Source organism: Lacerta agilis, chromosome 1, assembly GCF_009819535.1.
Source record: "Lacerta agilis isolate rLacAgi1 chromosome 1, rLacAgi1.pri, whole genome shotgun sequence".
NCBI classification, from domain to species: domain Eukaryota; kingdom Metazoa; phylum Chordata; class Lepidosauria; order Squamata; family Lacertidae; genus Lacerta; species Lacerta agilis.
In genome coordinates this window covers 9,918,099-9,939,101 of record NC_046312.1, presented here as the reverse complement: position 1 = coordinate 9,939,101, position 21,003 = coordinate 9,918,099, and the positions used below count along the sequence as shown (strand labels likewise).

The 21,003-nt window shown below is 45.8% G+C and overlaps 1 protein-coding gene across 1 annotated transcript in view; it reads right to left on the bottom strand.

The window, feature by feature from the left end:
* SYNE2 (spectrin repeat containing nuclear envelope protein 2) overlaps positions 1-21,003 on the bottom strand; it is a 208,396-nt gene that overhangs the window by 55,594 nt on the left and 131,799 nt on the right. Inside the window, exons 69-81 of the mRNA XM_033172755.1 lie at positions 19,430-19,531; positions 17,600-17,704; positions 15,342-15,542; positions 12,528-12,698; positions 12,268-12,399; positions 10,784-10,980; positions 9,672-9,804; positions 8,654-8,836; positions 7,601-7,747; positions 6,110-6,286; positions 4,410-4,565; positions 1,107-1,256; positions 55-225 (exon numbers count right to left, since the gene is read on the bottom strand). Coding sequence (XP_033028646.1) covers positions 55-225; positions 1,107-1,256; positions 4,410-4,565; positions 6,110-6,286; positions 7,601-7,747; positions 8,654-8,836; positions 9,672-9,804; positions 10,784-10,980; positions 12,268-12,399; positions 12,528-12,698; positions 15,342-15,542; positions 17,600-17,704; positions 19,430-19,531 — 2,025 coding nt within the window. The remainder of the gene's footprint in view (positions 1-54; positions 226-1,106; positions 1,257-4,409; positions 4,566-6,109; positions 6,287-7,600; positions 7,748-8,653; positions 8,837-9,671; positions 9,805-10,783; positions 10,981-12,267; positions 12,400-12,527; positions 12,699-15,341; positions 15,543-17,599; positions 17,705-19,429; positions 19,532-21,003) is intronic.

The window sequence follows — 21,003 nt, the reverse complement described above, 5'->3', positions numbered from 1 at the left end:
AGCCCTTTGTCTTTTTAGGAGGAGCATTTACGACTGCTGAAATGTGAAACATACCTGGAGATTTTCCACCTGGGTTTTTAGTGTCTCGAATGTAACCACGGGAGTCTTGCTAAGCTCCAGGCAATACAAAATTCTTGCAAGCATCAGTCTGACTTCATCCCAAGCTTGATCATAAATCTGCCACTGCTCTAAAGCAGACTCTGTTGAGGTCTTCAGCAGTGCAACCTGCAAACACCGGGCCCATGCTTAGACATGCAGACGCCATTTCTGCTTCGCAAAGTACACTTTTGAGATTACATATCAGGACACTTGGGAAATGTCTAAGGGGCACCCCACTGTTAAACACTAAGAGACACCCACTGTTCAGTGTTTTATTTTAGTACTTCCTTTCTAACACACGCTGGACAAAAAACACTCTAAGTATTTAACAAATTAATATATAACTGATTTCAGAGGGAACAGCGCATGCTTCCAACCAGATGTTAAAGGAAGGAAAAACATATCTGTGTATGGCATTAAAGTATTAGAATTATTTTCATTATCATCCTAATTTGAGGACAAAGCTCTAGCAGAGCTCATTCTAGGACGCCTGGTTAGAGGATGATATGCAGGAATAAATACACCGGGTTTTACACTTGCTGCTGACACCCCAGCAGGAAAACTCACGGATTCAGCAGCGCCTGAAGGGTTTTAAATTGCAAAAGGAACAGACAGCTCAGCTGTGAGCTCTCATTCCATGGCAGCTTAAATTTGCTAAGAAAAAATATTTTCTATTGCCATTTTAGAAATTTGGCACAGCCCTGCTTGCCAGCACCAAACAGGATTCAGGGAACCATGACAGCTAGTAGAACTCACCAGGTAAATGTCTAGGCACGCAAGTGGACTCTTGAGTTCAAGCCTGATCGCTGCCATGAGACCACTAGGGAGGGACCATAGCTCAGTCCTTGGGCAAGACACCCCCTTGCCCCCCTGGGGCCCCTCCCCATGGGAGTCTATTTCCTCACTGCTATTTTCTGATCCTAGCATGGCAGGAGTCAACTGAGCAATCTTCAGGAAGCCACCAAATATTAGACATAGGCAAAGGGAAAAAAGGAGAAAGTATCGACCTGGCTGGCAACTCTGGTCCTCATTTCATCTAAATTGCTGGTTCTCGGCATTGCCCCCACAGGATCCTCAGCACCACCTCCTAAAACTGGGTAACTCTGCTTCAGCTCATCCAGCTCCTTAGATTTAACTGCAAGCTGGTTTGCCAGTGCCTGGGGAAAAGGAAACAGGAGAGTATGAGAATTCTTCTCTGTGCATAATTCATCTTTCAGGACCAGACACCAGCTCTAATTCTTAACCATCAATGCTAGGAAATCTGTTTTGGCTGCGGCGAACAGAGGGCCTAGAAACAAACAAAGCAAAGGCAAAGCAGACAACAACAACAACAACAACAACAACAACACCCCCAAAACCAAATCACAAATTGGGGAGGCCGGTCGGTTTTGGAACTCTTTGATTGTGGACAACCCAGGGAGCCTTTGTGGTGTTATGGTCATAGTGCTGGACTAGGACCTGGGAGACTAGGGTTCAAATTCTTGCTTAGCCTAGCAACTAACTGACTGATCTTGGGCTAGTCACTGTCTCTCGGCCTAGCCTAACTCACAGGGTTGCTGAGAGGATAAAACGTGGAGGAGAAGATCCCATGTTTTATCGTGTTTTAAATATTCTGTTGGGAGCCACACAGAGTGCCTGGGGAAACCCAGCCAGATTTTTTTTTTGGGGGGGAATATAAATAATAAAAGATGATGATGATGTATGCCACACTGAGCTTCTTTGAGGAAAGGAGGGATAGAATTTTTTGGGGAGGGGATTATCCTACTATATGCTACAGTAAACAATTTTCTTTGCCCAACTGCAGAAAGAAAACTTTGACCCAGTGGCGGAGCTTCATTCTCTGGCACTGGGGGCGGGGAGCAGGCGGGGCGGGGCTGGCATGTGTCCCGGGGCGGGGGCGTGCTGCCCAAAGGGGCGTGACGCGCATGCTGGGGGCGTGGTGCGTCGCCCGCAGGGGCGTGGCGCACGTTCTGGGGGTGGAGTGCGCTGGCTGCGGGGCACCCAGTGCGGGCGGGGGGGCAGCCGCAATGGAACCCCACTGGGATCGTGCCAATGGGGGTGGTGCACTCCCATCGCCCCCCCTTCCTCTGCCCCTGCTCTGAACCCCAAACCTCCGCTGGAGAAGAAAAGGCTAGGGAGTAAACCCTACACAAATCCAGACTGGAGTCCCATAGGCACCTTGTACGCCTCTTTCCAGCAACTCCTGCAGCCAAGCTGATGCCAAATGTATTGCTCTGCTTTCCTTTGGACCACATCAGTGAGGCTGAGAGGGGGGTCTTGTTGTCTGGGCAGCCCAAGACCTCCATACGCACTGCCCAGACTTGCGCCCTGGGATGGCAAAGCTGAAGAAGTTTCCATAGGAAATGTGGAAAGCACAGCAGCATTTGATCAGGGGGAGGGGGTTGGCATTTTGAGGCCCTCTACGATCCTTTGCTCCTCCCTGTCATCAGCATAAATCATGCAAATAAGCACACCTTGCTCGTTTTGAATATATGATACAAGCCATATAGGCTTAGTGTAAAATGTAGTGGCTATTATATTATTCATTTATTTTCCTGCAATGCTTATACAAGTGCTTGAAAATTAAAAGTCGGTTCCCCCCCATTTCCCTTGTTTTTGCTTTTTTAAATAGTCGTCTTCAAGGATGTGGAAACATTCTTCCTGGCTTTATTTAACTTTTCCCTTCCCCTTCCCCTTCCTCTCTCCCGTAGTGAGTGTACCTGCTCACTAAGAGAGTTCCAATCTGTCCTTTTATTTATTCACCACGCTTCTTGCTGGCGAGTTGGAATGAATCCCTTTTGTCCCTCAGCTTGGGGGGGGGGGGACGATGCGAAAAGGCTCCAGAGAGCTTTAGTTAAAAAAACACTGTGGAGAATAAATAGCAAAAACTACCCACTATTTTGCAACGAGAGAGAAAAGGGGTAACCATGGCAATAAAACGAAAACAAAAGACTGTACCCAGGAGGGAAGGAATATCGTTGCAAATGCGGATTACCCTTATTGTCTGGAAAGTAATAAGGGCTCATCTGTCTGACCAGTCCAAAATGTGTTCTTAGAGCATTTTAGCCCTTGCAGATAACAACAAGAAGAGTTTGGATTTGATATCCCGCTTTATCACTACCCGAAGGAGTCTCAAAGCGGCTAACATTTTCCTTTCCCTTCCTCCCCCACAACAAACACCCTGTGAGGTGAGTGGGGCTGAGAGACTTCAGAGAAGTGTGACTAGGCCAAGGTCACCCAGCAGCTGCATGTGGAGGAGCGGGGAAGCGAACCCGGTTCCCCAGATTACGAGTCCACCGCTCTTAACCACTACACCACACACAAGTCCTCTAGGCCTCAGTTAAGAAGGCATAAGAACAAACGAGCTGGACCCTTCTAGTCCAGCATCCTGTTCTCAGAGTGGTCAACCAGATCCCTGTGGGAAACCCGCAAGGAGGACCAGAGCACAAGATTGGCTTGTTGGCTCCCAGAAACTGGTATTCAGAAGTGTTGCAGCCTCCGGCTGCATAGCCACCATGGTTAGAAGCCATTTTCCTAATCCTCTTTAGAAGCCATCCACGAGCTGTGTTAAGAAGGATTTTCTTTTATCTGTCTTGAATTTTCCAACTTTCAGTTTCACTGGATGCCCGTGAGCGGCGAGAGAGTTCCACCATGTCAAAGTGAGGTTACAGGGAACCAGGCAGAGAGCCTTCTTGGTGGTGGCGCCCGCCCTGTGGAACGCACTCCCATCAGATGTCAAGGAAATAAACAACCTTCTGACTTTTAGAAGACATCCCTGTTTAGGGAAGTTTTTGAATGTTTGGTGTTTTATCGTGTTTTTAATATTCTGTTGGGAGCCACCCAGAGTGGCTGGGGAAACCCAATGGGCGGGGTAGAAATAATACAATTATTATAATAAATTATTATTCCTCACCTTTTCTCTAAACTAAAAAATCCAACAACCCGTTGCAACCCATCTTCAGGATTCAGATTACTTATTATTCGACAGCAACAAGAATATTGATTTATAAGCCGTCTTTCTGAACCAAGTCCACTCAATTTGGATCAGAACACAGAAATCTGAACTAGCAGCCCCACCCAGTCATGAAACTCATTGACCTTGGGGTAGTCACTATGATCTTCAGCCTAACCTACCTAACAGGGCTGTTGTGAAAATAGCATCAGCAGGGGAGAGGAAGAACCATATACGCTGCCCTGAGCAGTTTGGAAGGAAAGTGGGATTTTTAAAAATTATTTTTTATTAGGGTCAGGCGCAATAAATCATGTGAATCTGAAATTCCCAAATGCAATAACGAGAACAAATGTTTAACCTTGCAGTCTTGTGCCGTGTCCTGGGCAAGAATGGAACTTGCTGGCTTCCCTGCTTGCTTGAGCCTTCTGCTTTGTGCTTCCAGCCAGCTGCCCAGGGACTGGGCTCTGCTCTCCTTTTCATCAGCTGATTCCAAAATGTGCTCCAGCTCCTTTATCTGCAAAGATTCCAGCGTGGAAATTTAAGGATGATTTGATTCGTAGAGGACAGAAAGGCATCTGGGGTTTTGCCCAAGTGTCTCCTCTCTGCTGATGGAAGGCACTTTGGCAGGGTGGACAAAAATCAATGATTAATTAAAAAAAAAATCAGATTTTTTAAAATTTAAATTGGATTTTTTAAAATTTAAATTGGATTTTTAAATAAAATTCTTTTGAAGGAAAAAATCTTTCCAAACATAGTTTTCTATTTAAGTAACATTATATTCCAAAGGCTATTCATCAGGAAACAAGAATTTGTTTTAAGTTTTTCATGTGTGCTAAAACTCAAGTCTGTTGTTTTTTTAATTGTTTAACCACATCAGTTAACAAACATGGATGCATATGCTATAACGCTATTGTTTTAGTTAAATACATTGTTTAAACTGTTATTAAGGAAATGATTATTTTTCTCCTTCCAATAAAGTACAGCAGAAAAGTTGTCCAAATATAGACGGTTAACTTATTAATCCTCACAATAATTTCTTAATTATCCGTCTATGTATTTCTAAGAGTACAACCAAATTAATAATTTTTGATACAACTGTAAAAACTACTCTGAAAACTTATTATTCCAAAAATGAAACCTTCATCCGGTTGTAAATATGAAGATTACACCACCTTGAATGAGTCTTTCTGTAAAATAATAATAATAATGATTTAAATCAAGTCTTGCTGACTAGTGATTTAAATCATGATTTAAATCAAGTCTTACTGACTAGTGATTTAAATCAAATCCACCCTGCACTTTGGTTCAGTGGAGGCTTCCGCCATGGCATGGAGAGGGAGGCAACTCCTTCACCTCAGCCATTCCTGCTCCCCCCATCCAGTAGCTGGAACACCTTGGGAAGAAGCAGGGGAGCTGACAGGTGGAAAATCACCTTCCTCTCCATTCTGCTGGAAGAAGCCTCCGCTGGATCTAAGTGCCCTCTGTCATTGGAGGGACACTGTTGGAGATAGACTTTTAAAACACCCTCTTTGGGAAACCACCAAAGATCATCTACAGTTTTTGCATCCCATATTCCCGCAACACATGGTGGGTGGGTGTGTGTGTGTGCCATTCCTCACAACGGATGTACTAAATTGAATGCAGGAAGCTGTAAATTTTGGAATCTTCCAAATGCACAGATATTGCTTGTTGTGTAGATTGGCCTGGTGAAATTGTGGGAAGAGCTCCTACACAAGGATTTTCAAATCTAGGTGCACCCATGCCCAGCTAAGTTATTTGGTACCTGAGGCAGAAAACCCCACAAGCACCTTTCCCCACTTCCTGCCAGTAAAATACAAATAAGAGCACATTAAATAAACTATTTTCTGCCCTTTCAGGACACCCCAAAATCTGCTCCCCGAGGCAGCTATTTGACTGCCTAATGAAAGGGCCGGCCCTGCCTCACAGTGTTTCAGGGGGCTGCGCTGGAGAAGAAGTTGTGTTAAGACTTCTCCATGTGCGGCTCTGGATCCACAGGACTCGTTCTCTGTGTAAATGAACTGCAAAGGATGAACAAACCTTTCCGCTCAGAGAGCCTCTCAACCGGTGCCACTGAAGATTCATTTCACCGAGACGCTCTGCGAACACCGTCCTCTCGTAACGCTTGTTCTTGACATCGCATGTTGTCATCTGCAGCAGTGACTGGTTAACATAATCTACTACCCCCTGTTTGAAGTTCATTTCCATCTCGTATTCCTAGAAAAGTAAATTTTGTTCTTCAGTCGTTCAGTCGTGTCCGACTCTTCGTGACCCCATGAACCAGACCACGCCAGGCACGCCTATCCTTCACTGCCTCTCGCAGTTTGGCCAAACTCATGTTAGTAGCTTCGAGAAAAGTAAATACAACCCCGTCAAAACAGAAAAGAAAATGGCATTTCCCATGCAGAAAACGCCATTACCACTTAATTTTATGGCATTTGAAATGGTGTTAACGCATAGAGGAACTATGACCCATAATCTCTGTGAATGTTTGTCCTTTGCTAATGCTTAAAATTAATGCATAATTTTGAATTATGGTGCTGGAGGAGACTCTTGAGAGTCCCATGGACTGCAAGAAGATCAAACCTATCCATTCTGAAGGAAATCAGCCCTGAGTGCTCACTGGAAGGACAGATCTTGAAGCTGAGGCTCCAATACTTTGGCCACCTCATGAGAAGAGAAGACTCCCTGGAAAGGACCCTGGTGTTGGGAAAGATTGAGGGCACAAGGAGAAGGGGACGACAGAGGACGAGATGGTTGGACACTTGGACAGTGTTCTTGAAGCCACCAACATGAGTCTGACCAAACTGCGGGAGGCAGTGGAAGACAGGAGTGCCTGGCGTGCTCTGGTCCATGGGGTCACGAAGAGTCGGACACGACTAAACGACAACAAAATGCTTTAAAAGTGTGGGCTTGTAGGTTAATGCACTTGCTAGCTCACTAATCCATCTGGGCAAAGATGGCATTTTCTTCTTGGCTTTTATATGCTTGAGAATCTATCTCACTGCACACTTAATGTGCATTTAGGGCTGCTCTGCTGTGACGGAATGTTACTGCTACCAAATGCACTCACAGGTAGCGGACAGTTGAAGAGCCTCGTATGGCATCTGTGAAGTAAGTGGGGTGGGTGGTGGGAGACCCATTGCAAAAGCATTTCTGGGCAAAAAGTGGCACAGTACCAGATGGAAGAGGTGCAGCATGTGTTCTGGATGCAGAAGGTCCCAAGTTCAATCCCTGGCATCTCCAGGCGGAGATGGTGTTTTGCAAAAAAGGCGAAAGCAGGGAGATGCCACAGTTAGAAGAAGTCAAGGCACCTGTGTGCAGTGGCTTTTATTCGTAAAATGCAAGGCACCCTTTACCCCAGGGCTTCAGCAAAGCTCTCCTTGTGCTCATGACTGGGCTCAGACAGTCAGACCCCAATTATAGGGTGACTGGAATAGGCCACACCAGGCAGATGCGATTCCCGTTTTGGATTCTTGCATTCTTGTGAATCAGCTTCTAGGACTCTCATTCTTCTAGTGCCCTACTCACCTTGTACTTCTTAAGAAGGCCTTTCACTTGGCATGTGGGACTCTGAGCATTCACAGGAGTTTCAACTCTTCTTTCTTGCTCAATCTGGTTCATCCGGTCCATTAATTCTGCGATCGCCTCATGAGACGGCAGCTTTGCCAGCTGAAGCTGGTCAGAAATTATGCAACAACGACAAAGGTAATACTCAATACCCCATCCTTCTGACTGGGTTGTCCCAGTCACTCTGGGTCTCTCTCGCTCTTTCTGTTTACAAGGAGGGGCTATGGATTCTTAAACTGTAGAATACCCTTAACCAAAACCCAGAGAAAACTAAAGGGATTGGTTTGAGATACAAGGTCTACTGATAATGGGAAGTGAGGGTGGATAGATGCAATGCATGCATGAACAGACTGAGGGAGGGAAGGATTGAGTCCTTTAATTAGCCGTTTCCTGACTGTATGTTTCAAGCTGCAATAGGGGCCCCCACAAGACAAAATGCTCCCCCATGCAAACAAGCAAAAAACAAATTCCCAGCACATAGAAACCCAGCATTTCAGGGAGGATTATAGCCTAGCCTTCTCCTAAATATGCTAGTTTTCTATGTGCAGGGATCAGGGTGCAGGCATGGTCTTTCAGAATGCCTAGCAACATTCTCAATGAACGATCCCTAACGCTCACACATTTTAAAAAACGCATGAGTTGGCAAGCGGGGACCAAGTATAGGAAGAGAGTCTACATTTTTAACTTTTAGGACAAGATTATTACTGCAAGTCAAAGCCAAAGGAGAGATATTGGGCTCTTATTTCAGTGGGACTTTAGCACACATGCCTCCCACTTTTTTTGATGGACTGCATCCTTGAGTTATATATAAATGCTTGCAATCAGTGACACATACAGAAGGTTAAGGAGGCTGCAATAACAGTAGTATTTAACACCTGGGTTTTGCTTTAGTAAGAAGGCACTGAATGCAAGAATGATTGGGCCACATAATTCAGCACTTTGCAATGAATACCCACAGCAGCCTATAGAGGTATTCAGGCCTGGAGGTTTTGGTCTTCTGATTTGCTTTTTTACCTGGAGAAACTTCTCCTGGATGCTTGGCAATTGAGCGATCAGGTCAGCCCATCTCTGGTCATACGTCGTCAAAGCTGACCGCAGCACTGCTGCATCGGATTGCTTAAGAAGCAAGAGCTGATTGCCAGTGCTTATGACTGATGACTTCAAGGAAGATTTGTCATCAACCTCTGTAGAAAATGCCTAGGAGTTGGAGAAACAATTTCACACGGGCATGACTTTCAAAGAAAGAAAATAAATGTACTGTGGGAGGGGGAAGAATAGATGCTGCTCTGATCACAGTGCGTTGGCTGCATTGCATCATGGAGCCGGTTTTAACTGAGAAAAGTTATTCCCTCTTTTTCACTCAAAAACTGAGAATGACCACGATGTAGTTCACAGTGACAGAAGCAAATTACAGAGACCATTCCTTGCTCGGCCATTTCTCTTGCTAGGTGACGTTTAGCCTGGCACCATCTCTCCGTTTGGCCTACCAGGCAGGGCAGATGTACAGATAAAATGGGGAAACCAGGTGTGTCATTGTGTACAGTCTGCCAGTTCCCTGGTATTTCTTTCCAGCTCTTTGAGCCAAGAGGATCAGCCCTTACTTCCTCCCCCTGGGCTGTTGATCAGATGGCCATGAGAATGTGGGAATGGACTTGCTCCGGGCTTCCCTGTCCTTTTCAGCTGCACCCCTGCTTTATTTACTTCCTGCATGAATGGAGGCATCAAGGAATGGTTGCCCTACACATCACCCAATGTAAGCTACCCTGGGCCCCTTGGAGGGACCGTAGAGTACAAACTCGACTGATACACAGAACTTGCTTTTTCCTTTAGGACTAACTGCAGTTGTTAACAGTCATCAACAGGTTTTCCACACCCATCAGCCAGTCACCCATTCCCACTACCCTTCTGAGTAATACCCCTCCTCACTCTACTTTGGCTTGATGGACTACGGCAACTTTTGTGTTTTTAACAGTGCAAACAAATCTACACATATCAATTCAGCTGGAAGCCACAAAAACACTGTTTGACTTACAATAAAGTCGCGTATATTGTTTCTGACAGTGTTCAAGTCCTGGGAGGCATTGAGCGACTGCTCCTTCCAGTCACGAATGCGCTGCTGAGCAGACCCCAGCCAGATTTCCAGCTCCTTTGAATCCCTGTTGTAGCTGCGAAAAGAAACCAAAGCTGGCATAATTCAGACTGAAATTCCCAGGTGTCAGAAAAGGTTATTTATGCATGCAGCAACTGCGGCCCGTGTTTTGTTAGCCCCCAAATGGAAAATGAGCGAGGTCCCAACCAAAGAAGATTGGCAACTTAAGTCGACAGAATATGCACAATTTGCATACTTAACCTATAGAATAAGGGAACAAGAAGAACATACGTTTAAAGAAGACTGGAAAACGTTTATTGACCATATGGAAAATAATTGTGTACAGCTGAAAACGCTGGTAGCATTAAGATAAATTCAACAGTGTAAATAAGTTTTGATGGATGCAATAATGGAATACTGAATGGTATAGTTTTTGTGAAATATGCAGGTATTTTTATGATATGTAAAATGAACCATGGAAAGAGAAGAAGGGAAGTCACTGATACCTTAAGGATGTTTAAATCAGTATTTTAAATTGTAAAACAGAAAATTTGATAAAAACCATATAAGAAAAGAAACAAACCAAAGCTACAACTAGAATAAACGAAAGATCACAGCAGTCTCCACGTTACAGGTGGTGAAGATGGAATAAAAGCGTTAGGGGAAATGTTAAAATAAATGTCCTCTACGCAGTCATGTTGAGCTATTGCTTGCTGCTGCAATGACTGCTCTGCAGCAGCCGTGATGGAAATGCCCCTCTCTCAAATAGCAACAAGGACAAAGTAGGACCAGGTGTTTTTGTCTATGGAATGGATTATTCCTTCAGCTGGGCAGTCTTCCTTATGGCAGGTGAAGCCTATGGGTGAGAATGATGTAAAATGCCCAGTCCACAAGTTTTTAGGGCTTACTGTGACTGCGGGAGGCAGTGAAGGATAGGCGTGCCTGGCGTGCTCTGGTCCATGGGGTCACGAAGAGTCGGACACGACTGAACGACTGAACAACAACAGTGACCGTAAAATACTAGGCTGAGGAACCTAGGAAAGTACTGCACCTACCTGGACAAGAGTTTGAGCAAAGTCTCAAGTCTCTGTAGCTCATGGGCAACTCTTTTGGAAAGAGAGGTCCACTGGTCCTCCAGCTTCTCAATCTGGACCTGCAATTCAGGACAGCTCACGAGCCCCATCAGGTTCTTCCCTTCCTTCACTACCTGGCAATACCCGGGCTGCTCTCCTTCCATTTTCATTTTGATTTGCTAAGAAAGAGCACAAAGATGACGCAGAGTTATAATGAGAGACAAGAGTTAGAGGCTGTTGGCTTTAGTCTCAGGCTTGCCATTCATTTTGGTAAGGAATAACAGCATGGCTGAAACAAATTATATTTATCAACCCCAAACAATTGCGTAATTTCAAATGAACCAATTGCTGGCTTCTGTGTTAATGAAGGGAAGAGCGTGGTAGCTCGGTGGTAGAGCACATATATTTCATGCAGAAGATCCCAGGTTTGTTCCCTGGCATCTCCAGGTTAGGAATGGGAATCTTTCCCTGGGAAACTTTGGAGAGTTGATGCCAGTCAGTGGGTCACAACATGCTGCCTTCCGGAGGTTGTTGGACTGCAATGCCCATAACTCCCTGACAACTGGCCACATCAACTGAGGAAAATGGGAGTTGTAGTCCAACAACATCCAGAGGGCAGCACTAGCTCAGAGTAGACAAAACTGAGCTAGATGAATGAATGGTCTGATTCTGTACAGGGTAGCTTCCAATGTTCCTAAGGAGAGGGGCTTTGATTCCTTCCTGTATCACCCAGCCCTCTCTGGTTCATCTTGTTCAAACCATTAGAGCTGATTGATGCCTCATTTCCCCCTATTTTCCCATTTTCCTCAAAGCCTTTACTTTGCATTGTCCACCCGCTTAATTTTCCTGGAAAAGGTTCTGAATGCCCCTCATGCTCTCCAACAGCAGATGCCTTCTTCATTCCAGCTTCCTGCTGGACACCTGGAAACTGAACCACCCTGGAAGTAAGGGGCCAACCCCAGCTGCGTCCCCACAAAGCCCCACCATTTTCTCATGCACCCCCAAATCCTAATGAGCCTCTACCTTAGGGCACTGCTATAATCCCAAGGGCTAGAAAGGTCACATGGGCTGATGGGTCAGGGGAGGGGCTACACGGTCGTGGGCGTGGCCAGAGCTGCGGGTGGGCGGTGCTTGGACTGGTGGCAAGTGGAACGGTTCACACATTTATTCATTTGCACATGCACAGTGGGGGGAGGGTCCCTTCTCGACACACACCCTCTACAACGCAGTCACGCCACCCAGTTCGCCAAACGTGGTTTACACGAGGAGAAAGGTGTGCGAGCTTCGAAGAGTGCACACCTGGCAGGGAGTCAGCGAAAGTGGAAGCGGGAATGTGGCGGCTTGGGCAGCTGCATAAGCCTCGCCAAAGGCCTCCAGAGCTTGCCCGAAATTTGACAGCGCGTTTCAGTCCATTGATGACAACAGGCACAAGGTGGGTTACCAAGATTCAGGGGACAGGCAAGTACCTGAAGAAGCTGAGTCCTTTCCATCAGCCTTTCTTCTGTCTCTTCCACCAAACCCACAGAAGGCACAGCGGAGGACCACGCCTCAAGTTTTTGGCAGAAAGACCCATAGCCGTCATCAAATGCTATCCAGTCCTAAGGGAGGAAATGCATTTTTAGCAGAACGTGTTATATTTAGGTGTCTCCCAACACCATTGTGTAAGAACCACGTCTACCGCAGACATATTTTTACTCCACACACACACCTCATTTTATCCCCTTACCTGTAACAGTCTTTCCAAATAGGCTCCGTGCTGGACTGCTTGCTGTTCCAAACATTTGTCTTCCTCTACCAGCTGACTCCAGGATTTCCCTCTCTTTTGTAACGCTGAAGGTGCCACCTTTTCGGAACACATCTGCACCAGCTGCCTGTGGGCCTTGTTGCAGAAAAAGCTCTGGATTTTAAAAAAAGGAAAGCCGCACTGAGGATAAATCAATGAATTCACATTTTAAAGAAACAAAAAAAACTATTTCCTTATAGGAGACTTTTATCCCTTCTTGTTGTTGCTGGTGGTGAAGGAGCAGCTGAATAATCAGGCAGGAGGGAGAGGATTTGGAAGCTGAGGGTTAGTTGGGCAGTGGGAGGAAGTTTGGGCGGTTGCAGGGGATGCTGACGGGGGATTGGGTCCCGTTGTGCTTTCTTAATTTTGAAAAGAAGAAAGCTTCGTTTGATTAAATGTATTACAAATTAGTGGGGACGAGTGATCTGGCCACCACTAATTTTAAAAAAAAAAATAGAGCCACATATTTTTTTTTTTGCGAGCCTAAGATCTATTGATCACGCAGAGCAAACATACCAGTTGAGCAAAGATAAGGAATCTCTGGCTTAGCAATGCAAGCCCACAAATGTAAAAGTTTAGATGCTGTCTCCCACAAAGTCAAACTATTGGCCTATCTTGCTCAGTCTTGTCTACAGCAGGGATTGGGAACTTGCAGCCTTCCTGGAGAGCCAGTGTGGTGTAGTGGTTAAGAGTGGTAGACTCGTAATCTGGTGAACCGGGTTCGCTTCCCTGCTCCTCCACATGCAGCTGCTGGGTGACCTTGGGCTAGTCACACTTCTCTGAAGTCTCTGTCCCACTCACCTCACAGAGTGTTTGTTGTGGGGGAGGAAGGGAAAGGAGAATATTAGCCGCTTTGAGACTCCTTCGGGTAGTGAAAAGCGGGATATCAAATCCAAACTCTTCTTCTTCTTCTTCCAATACATTTTTGGATTCCAGTTTCCATCAACCCCAGCCAGCATGGCCAGTGGTCAAAGATGGCAGGCGCTGCGTTCCAACAACATCTGGAGGGCAGCAGGTCCTCCCTCCCTGGTCTACAATGACTGGTACCAGTTTTCCAGGATTCAGGCAAGAGACTATCCTAGCCCTACCTGCAGACTGAACATGGGACTTTCAGCATCCAAAGCAACTGCCTGGCTGCCTGACCTGTGACAGGGCCTTTTCAGTGGTGGCTCCTTGGTTGTGAAATGCTCTCCTTAGTGAAGTGTGCCTGTCTGTCATCATTATCACCTTTCAGGAAGAATCTAAAAACATTCCTGTTTACCCAAGCGTTTGGGTTCCCGGCAACCTCCAGACCACCGGGCGGAAGAATATTTAAATTGTAATTTATTTTAAAAGGTTGTTAAACGTAACTACTACTAGATGGTTGGTTTTTTTAAAAAAAATTGTAATTGTTTCAGAATGTTTTAAATCTGCTTTAAAATTGTTTTTGCTTTTTAATTTTTTTTTATATTGGTTTGCCTCCCTGGGATCCTTGGAGAGGAAGGGTGATGTATAAATTCCATAAAATAAACAAACAAGATGCTCAGCCATTGAACTGCAGGCTTTCCCCCCCCCATTTGATCAATATGGAGAACCATTTGTCACCTTAATGCCTCATGCAAAGCTGTATTTTCATCTGCAATGCACTTTCCTTTCCTGTCCACTTGCACCATTTTCTACTCTGAAGAGGCAAAATTGCAGCCTCTTTCGTCTGATGGGAAGCAGACATGACTAACTGCTTCTCTTAACTTAACATTCAAAACAGCCGGGTAGGAATCGTTTCGTGTTTGTGCCATCTTTCTCTTGGGCAGTTTGTAAACATTAATCTTCATTAGCAGCGCTGTATTTTACGCCTGGCAAAGTAATTACAGCACCGGCTGGATTTTTCTGATTATCCATATTGCAATACACACACACACACACCCCACCCCACAAAATACCTTTGCTCATTTGTGATGCCAATTATGTTAAGAGCTGAAAGTGGGAAATAAACATGAAACCCTAAGCTCTCCCTTATTTTACTGCTCTGTGGGAAGCGCTTCATGTAGTCTTATACATTTCGTTCCACATACTGCTTTCTCCCATCACAGGGATGGGAGAGAGGTTAGATTCAGTTCGCTTTTAACAGCAAAACGTATCAAATACACACTTTCAGAAGCGACTTGAGAACCACAGCGCAGCCATCCTTCGAGATTTGCCCTCATCCGAATTTCACAACGCTGTCCTCCAACCAAACAATGTTTGCAAAAATGAATGTATTTGGGGTAAACGTGCATAAAAATGACTATATTAGGAAAAATTAGCAGGGAAATGCATGTCAACGGGATAAAATGCTTACAAAAATGTGTGACATATAGCCAAAACTCCACTATTGAGAATTGCAATGTTTAATTTTGCAAACCACTTAGAGGTTTGCTTGCAATCAGGTGGTATATCAATTTTGCTAAATAAAAATACAAAAATTCACACTAAAATGCAGAATGATTTTCATAAGGATTTTTTTAAAAAAAACAACTTGCAAACCGCTGCAGAAATGTGGAGAACTGAATTTAAGAGTGGGAAAATCAGAAAGGCGGGGGGGGGGGGACTGATGGCTCCTTCCATCCCTACTTCCAAAGAACTCAGGGTGGGATACATCAGAAGTCCCAGGCAATCTCCCATTTCTAATACTTTGCTTCAGATTTTTGTTTGCTACTAATCTCAAGGAGTAATAGGAATCGATATTATCTGGAAATGGAGAAGTTATTTGCTCAAGTTATTTGAGCAGAAATCCAGTACCTTGTGGTTTTGTAGATGAAACTGTAAATTAGTTCGACTGGTAGCTTTTAGCTTGATCTCTTGAGCAACTTTCTCTCGCCCAAGATCTGCAAGCTCAGCTAATCCCTGCAGCAAAGCTTCATATTGTTGTTCGCTAATAAGTGGAGAGGTCAGCTCCTTCTGTTTGTCTTGCAGGATCTCCCAAAGGTCATCTAACACATCCTGGAATTGAAACAAGTTTTAATTAATGTGTTTCTTTTGGTTGTTTGAGTTGAAAATACCGGATTAGCAACCAGAGCTTAGCCCAGTAGATCTAATGATACGTCGATAATAGTCTACAATCTTTTGTTGTTCAGACTGGTCAAGCCAAGAGCTGTAGTCATTGCCCCCAGGACCAGTCCTCTCCAGACAAATGTCCCTGGCCTTTATAGGAACATAGGAAGCTGCCTTATCCTGATTCAGATCATTGGTCCATCTACTCAGTATTGCCAACTCTGACTGGCACCAGCTCTCTAGGGACAATCCCCAGTGCTACCTGGAGTTGTCAGGGATTGAATCTGAGTGCAGAAAGGATGCTCTACCACGGAGCTGCGGCTTCTTCTGAGGAAAGTGCCAGTGATAGGTGTGCTGCGCTGGGTACCACTATATGAAGGCTCCTCAGGTGTCTTCAGGCAGCCATGCCTAACCACCCCCGCCCACCTTTCCTATGTAGGTATTGCAGCAAACAGAAAAATGACCCCTCTCTTGGAAATCCTAGTGCTGCCTACCCTGCAAGCTTTCTGGTTTGAGATCATCAAGTATGAGTAAGGAAAATGCAGCATCAGATTTGGCCTTAAGACTGCAATCTTAATTACACTTAACAAGGAGCAAGCCCCACTGAACATAGTGCGACTTACTTCCAAGTACACCTAAGTTTTCATTATGAAATTGCTTTAAAAAAAAGATTGAAGGCTTGAAGTGAAGTTAAATAAGACTCCTGGGTGCTTTTAGCCAAGAACTGAAAGGTTATTTTCAAATTATGGTATCTTCCTATATATGTAAAACGTAAGGCTGTTGTCATGCTGCGATTCCTGTAGCTGCCAACAGGCAACAATGTCAACTCCAGCGAGGCAACAGAATGGTAGGCACGCAGCCAAATCTTTATCAGCACTGAGCTTTTGGTAAAGTCAGCTTGCTGAAATAGTAAAGCCAAACCTTCAGCAAGGAATCATATACAGGCATGTGTCCCGGTTCTGCAAAGCAGAGTCTCCTATGCCTGGAAACCATCTCCTGGGCCTGAATGGGGATGTAGATCCATCACTTATGAATATGTACCCTCCACTACATTGCTATTCTCATCCTGGCACTCAACGAACTTGCTGGTGTAAATCTGCAGTCATCAATTGCTGGTTCAGGGCCAGGCTGCTTAATAACGGCATCGTTTGCTTAAATTTGGGGGCTTGCTCCAGGAAGTTTCGCAACATTTAATGTTCTAGGAAACACACGTTTCAAATAACTATACATGTTTCAAATAACTGCTTACATTCATTTTTAGCAATTACCGTATATCGCGGCGTATAAGGCGACTCGGCGTATAAGACGACCCCCCAACTTTTCATGTGAAAAAAGAGTTTGGGGTATACTCACCCAGCCCGGGCTCCATGGTGGCTGAGGTGGCGGCGGTGGCTGGAGCGGCGGGGAGAGCTTCCCCCGCGCCGCACAGGCGATCTCACAGCGGCCTCCATGGTTGCTGAGGCGGCGGCAGCGGCGGCTGGAGGGGTGGGGAGAGCCTCCCCCGCGCTGCACAGGCGATCTCCGCGCTTGCCGCCCAAGCGCACAGCGGCCTCCATGGCTGCTGAGGCGGCGGCAGCGGCGGGGAGAGCTTCCCCTGCGCTGCACAGGCGATCTCCGCGCTTGCCGCCCAAGCGCACAGCGGCCTCCATGGCGGCTGAGGCGGCGGCAGCGGCGGGGAGAGCCTCCCCCGCGCTGCACAGGCGATCTCCGTGCTTGCCAGCCAAGCACACGGCGGCTGAGGCGGCGCACGCACACACGCAGCCAGTGGTGGGGCGGAAATCCACATCACGTCAATGATGTTGCCGGCGTACAAGACGACCCCCGACTTTAGAGAAGATTTTTCGGGCTTAAAAAGTCGTCTTATACGCCGCGATATACGGTATCTTTTCTGGCCCTCCCATCCGCTTTGAGCATTCCCTAAATGTTGGGACCAGCTGTATTTAATGTTGCTCACTTCCACAGATACTGATAGTACTACACACATGCTATTTACTCGGGGTCTTTACCTCTAGTTTATGCACGTCATGGATTAGGGCAACAGGGACGTGACCTCTTAGTTTAGCAGTCTGCATCTCAAAGTTTTGCATTTCCAACTCATGGGCGTCCAGCCTCTGAATGAAAGAATGAGATGATTTGAGTTTAAGGCTGCGCTCATTGGCAGCAGTTATATTTCTGGTCAGCTGAAGGTCCCAACAGTGCTTAACAAACTTGCAAATTACATCTGTCAAGTAGAGGGATGAAACTGTAGCCCCAAACACAAACAGGAAGGAAGGAGAGAAACAGGCAAGAAAAAAATCACATCTAGTAAATCAAAGTGGCATCACCGGAGTGGGTTTTTGTCTAGAAAAAAAAGAACGTCTTAATCTACCGGTACTAGAGGCCACACCAACAAAATGTTGCCGATTGGAGTGCTTCTCATCAATGTTCCAGCAACCAAGCATACACTCTTCCTTCATAGTCTGTTTCCCCTTTTCTCCATTAACTAACAAATAATATTCTGTGTCTGCTGAGCAGCGTCAGTCTGCATTGGGCCATTCTGGAGAGTTGTCTCCTTGGTTTCTGCCAAAAACTTTTTTGTACCTCTACACACCTTGAGGAGGTATCTGCCCAAGGATACTGACTCCTTCCCCTCTTGTTTTTGTAGCTTTTTGTGCTTATACAAGCTTCGGTGTCTCCATCGGCAGGCTGGTACAGGTACAGCCCCTTCTCATTTCTCAGTTACGCTTTTGGCTACAGTCTTGTTGAAACTCACTATTCAAAGGAGTGTAGAGTGTAGCCTAGACAGGCAGCTGCTGCTGCTGTGACACTTTTTGCCAGGAAAGGATTAGTCTTTTGTGCCTTTTTCGCAAGCGCAAAGAAATTTGTATACTTAAAAGAACCTTGAGGCCAATGTTACGCATTGTACTATTATCAGCATTAAACCAATTTATAAACCCCTTCACAGCATTGATGCTTGATCTGGATGCTTCAGTTGAGATTCCTGCGCTGCAGGGGGTTGGACCAGATGACCCCCGAGGTCCCTTCCAACTCTACAATTCTATGATTCCGTGAAGCAGTAGAAATGGAATAAAAAGCCACAGAAATATAAGCTCTAGAAATGATAAAATCAGCTCACCAACTGCTGAAACAGAGGTTCTCAAAGGGTGTGGCAGGAGAGGGTGGCAAGGGAGACGGGGAAATTCAAGGACAATCAAAGAAACATTTCAGTGTAGTATTGTATTTTTATTTTATTTGGAGAATATGGATATCTTTTCAAAATGAGAGCATCAAGCGATACTGAGGACAATCCGACTTGTGAGTCAGAATCACAAATCCAGCACTACTATGAGTTTTATTCTTGTTTCCCAATGTATTTCTCATCAAAAAAATAATAATAATTCTGTGTGTAGCGCGAGCAAGTTTTTGTTTTGAAAGTGTGGCCCAGAGAAGAAAGTTTGAGAATCACACTGCTCTAAAACAATAAAACCATCTCTACAAATTCTAAAAACAACAACAATGAAACGAATTCCATCAGATGCAGAGCTGATCTTCCCTAAATGACTGCCTTCCTAAACGAACAGGTCTTCCGCAGGTGCCTGAACGCCTCTTGATAACTGGCACTGAGAAGACAGGACAGCAATGAAGCTCCGTCCTCACAACCCTACAGGCCGCTACTGCCCCCAGAAACTGGTCCGAACACAGAAGCTTATGGAAGCACGGTCATTACTGTTACCATTAAGCTCAGGGGAGAAACAAAACCGTCGCTCCAGTTTTGGAAAACAAAACTGCAAATAAGAGAAATTAGGTAAAATTGTCGAGTGATTGTACCTTATATTCATATGTTCCCGTTTAATTACCTGGAGCTGATCAGAGATACCGTGTTCACTCGTTGCACCGAAGGACTCTTGCAGTAAGGTTTGTTTCATAATCAACCTACCATACAATCGTCTGATTTCATTCTGTGACGGGGACAAGCGAAAAACCAAAGTGAACCCAGCGGTACACGATGCAGAATGAAAGGATAATTAAACCGCAGTTCAACCGGGCTATTTAATCAGCATCATTCTTTAAATACATACATATGCACAGAGAAAGAGAGTGTCCTGGAATTACCTGTTCTTGTAATAAAATAAAAATAAAATAAAATGATGCCCACTTTTGTAATCACCGACTAATCTGCATCAGGCGTGGGCCCATTAGGGAGGTCAAGGATTAAATAATCCCTACAGGAGATATGATTTAGCTCAGCGGTAATGAAGGACTGTCTCAAATTTGAGACTAATCCAGACAAGCTTCTTTGTAGGCAGTGTGTGTGTGTGTGTGTGTGTGTGTGTGTGTGTGTGCATAGTGAAACTGAAGTTTACTATCCTAGCCAACAGACATATCTGCTCCCTCTCTAAGGCCTGGCTGAATACAGTAGTACCTCTGCTTACGTACTTAATTCGTTCCGGTAGTCCGTTCTTAACCTGAAACTGTTCTTAACCTGAAGCACCACTTTAGCTAATGGGGCCTCCTGCTGCTGCTGCGCCGCCAGAGCACGATTTCTGTTCTTATCCTGAAGCAAAGTTCTTAACCTAAAGCGTTATTTCTGGGTTAGTGGAGTCTGTAACCTGGAGCGTATGTAACCCGAGGAACCACTGTATTCATATGAGTGTAATAATAGTAATAATAGTAATAATAATAATAATATTCTTATAACCTGTTCATCTGACTGGGTTACCCCTCCAACAAAATACAGAGGGGAATACAACCAAACAAACAAAACACATCAAACATTAAAAGCTTCCTGAAACAGGGCTGCCTTCAGGTGTCTACAAAAAGTTACATACATTGGAACCTCAGTTTTCGAGTGTTTCAGAACGCGAACGCCAAAAATCCAGAATTAAATGCTTCCATTTTTGAACGTGCCTTGAACGGCTTCTGCTGTGTGTTTTTCAATTCTCTCCATTGAAATGGCCGACAGCCCTTTGCGCCTCGGTTTTTGAATGTTTCTGAAGTCTTCTGGAATGGATTACGTTCGGAAACCGAGGTTCCACCGTAGTTGTTAAATGTAATGTGTCCATAAAACCCAGGGCCGTCTCATTCATAGGGGCTAGTGGCGCGGCGCGCCAGGGCGCCGGGCCCCCCAGGGGCGCCCCCGCGAGCCCGCCGGCATACCGAGCGCCCCCCTCCCCAACCCGGCCCCGCCCCCACGGGCGAGCTGTCGGCCGGGCGCTCGCGCGCCGGCGGTGCAGCCGCTGCCGCCCATGCCGCTCCCGGGAGCACCGGAAGGGCGCGCAGAGCCCCGCGCCGCTCCAGCGCAACACCCCTCATCCCCCGCTTGCCCACCCCTCCGAGAGGCGGCAAGCGCGGGAGGCGGCACCCCCAGAGGAGGGCTCGCTCCAGAGATCCTGGTGGCAAACTCATCTGGGAACGGCGCCTCCCAACTCGG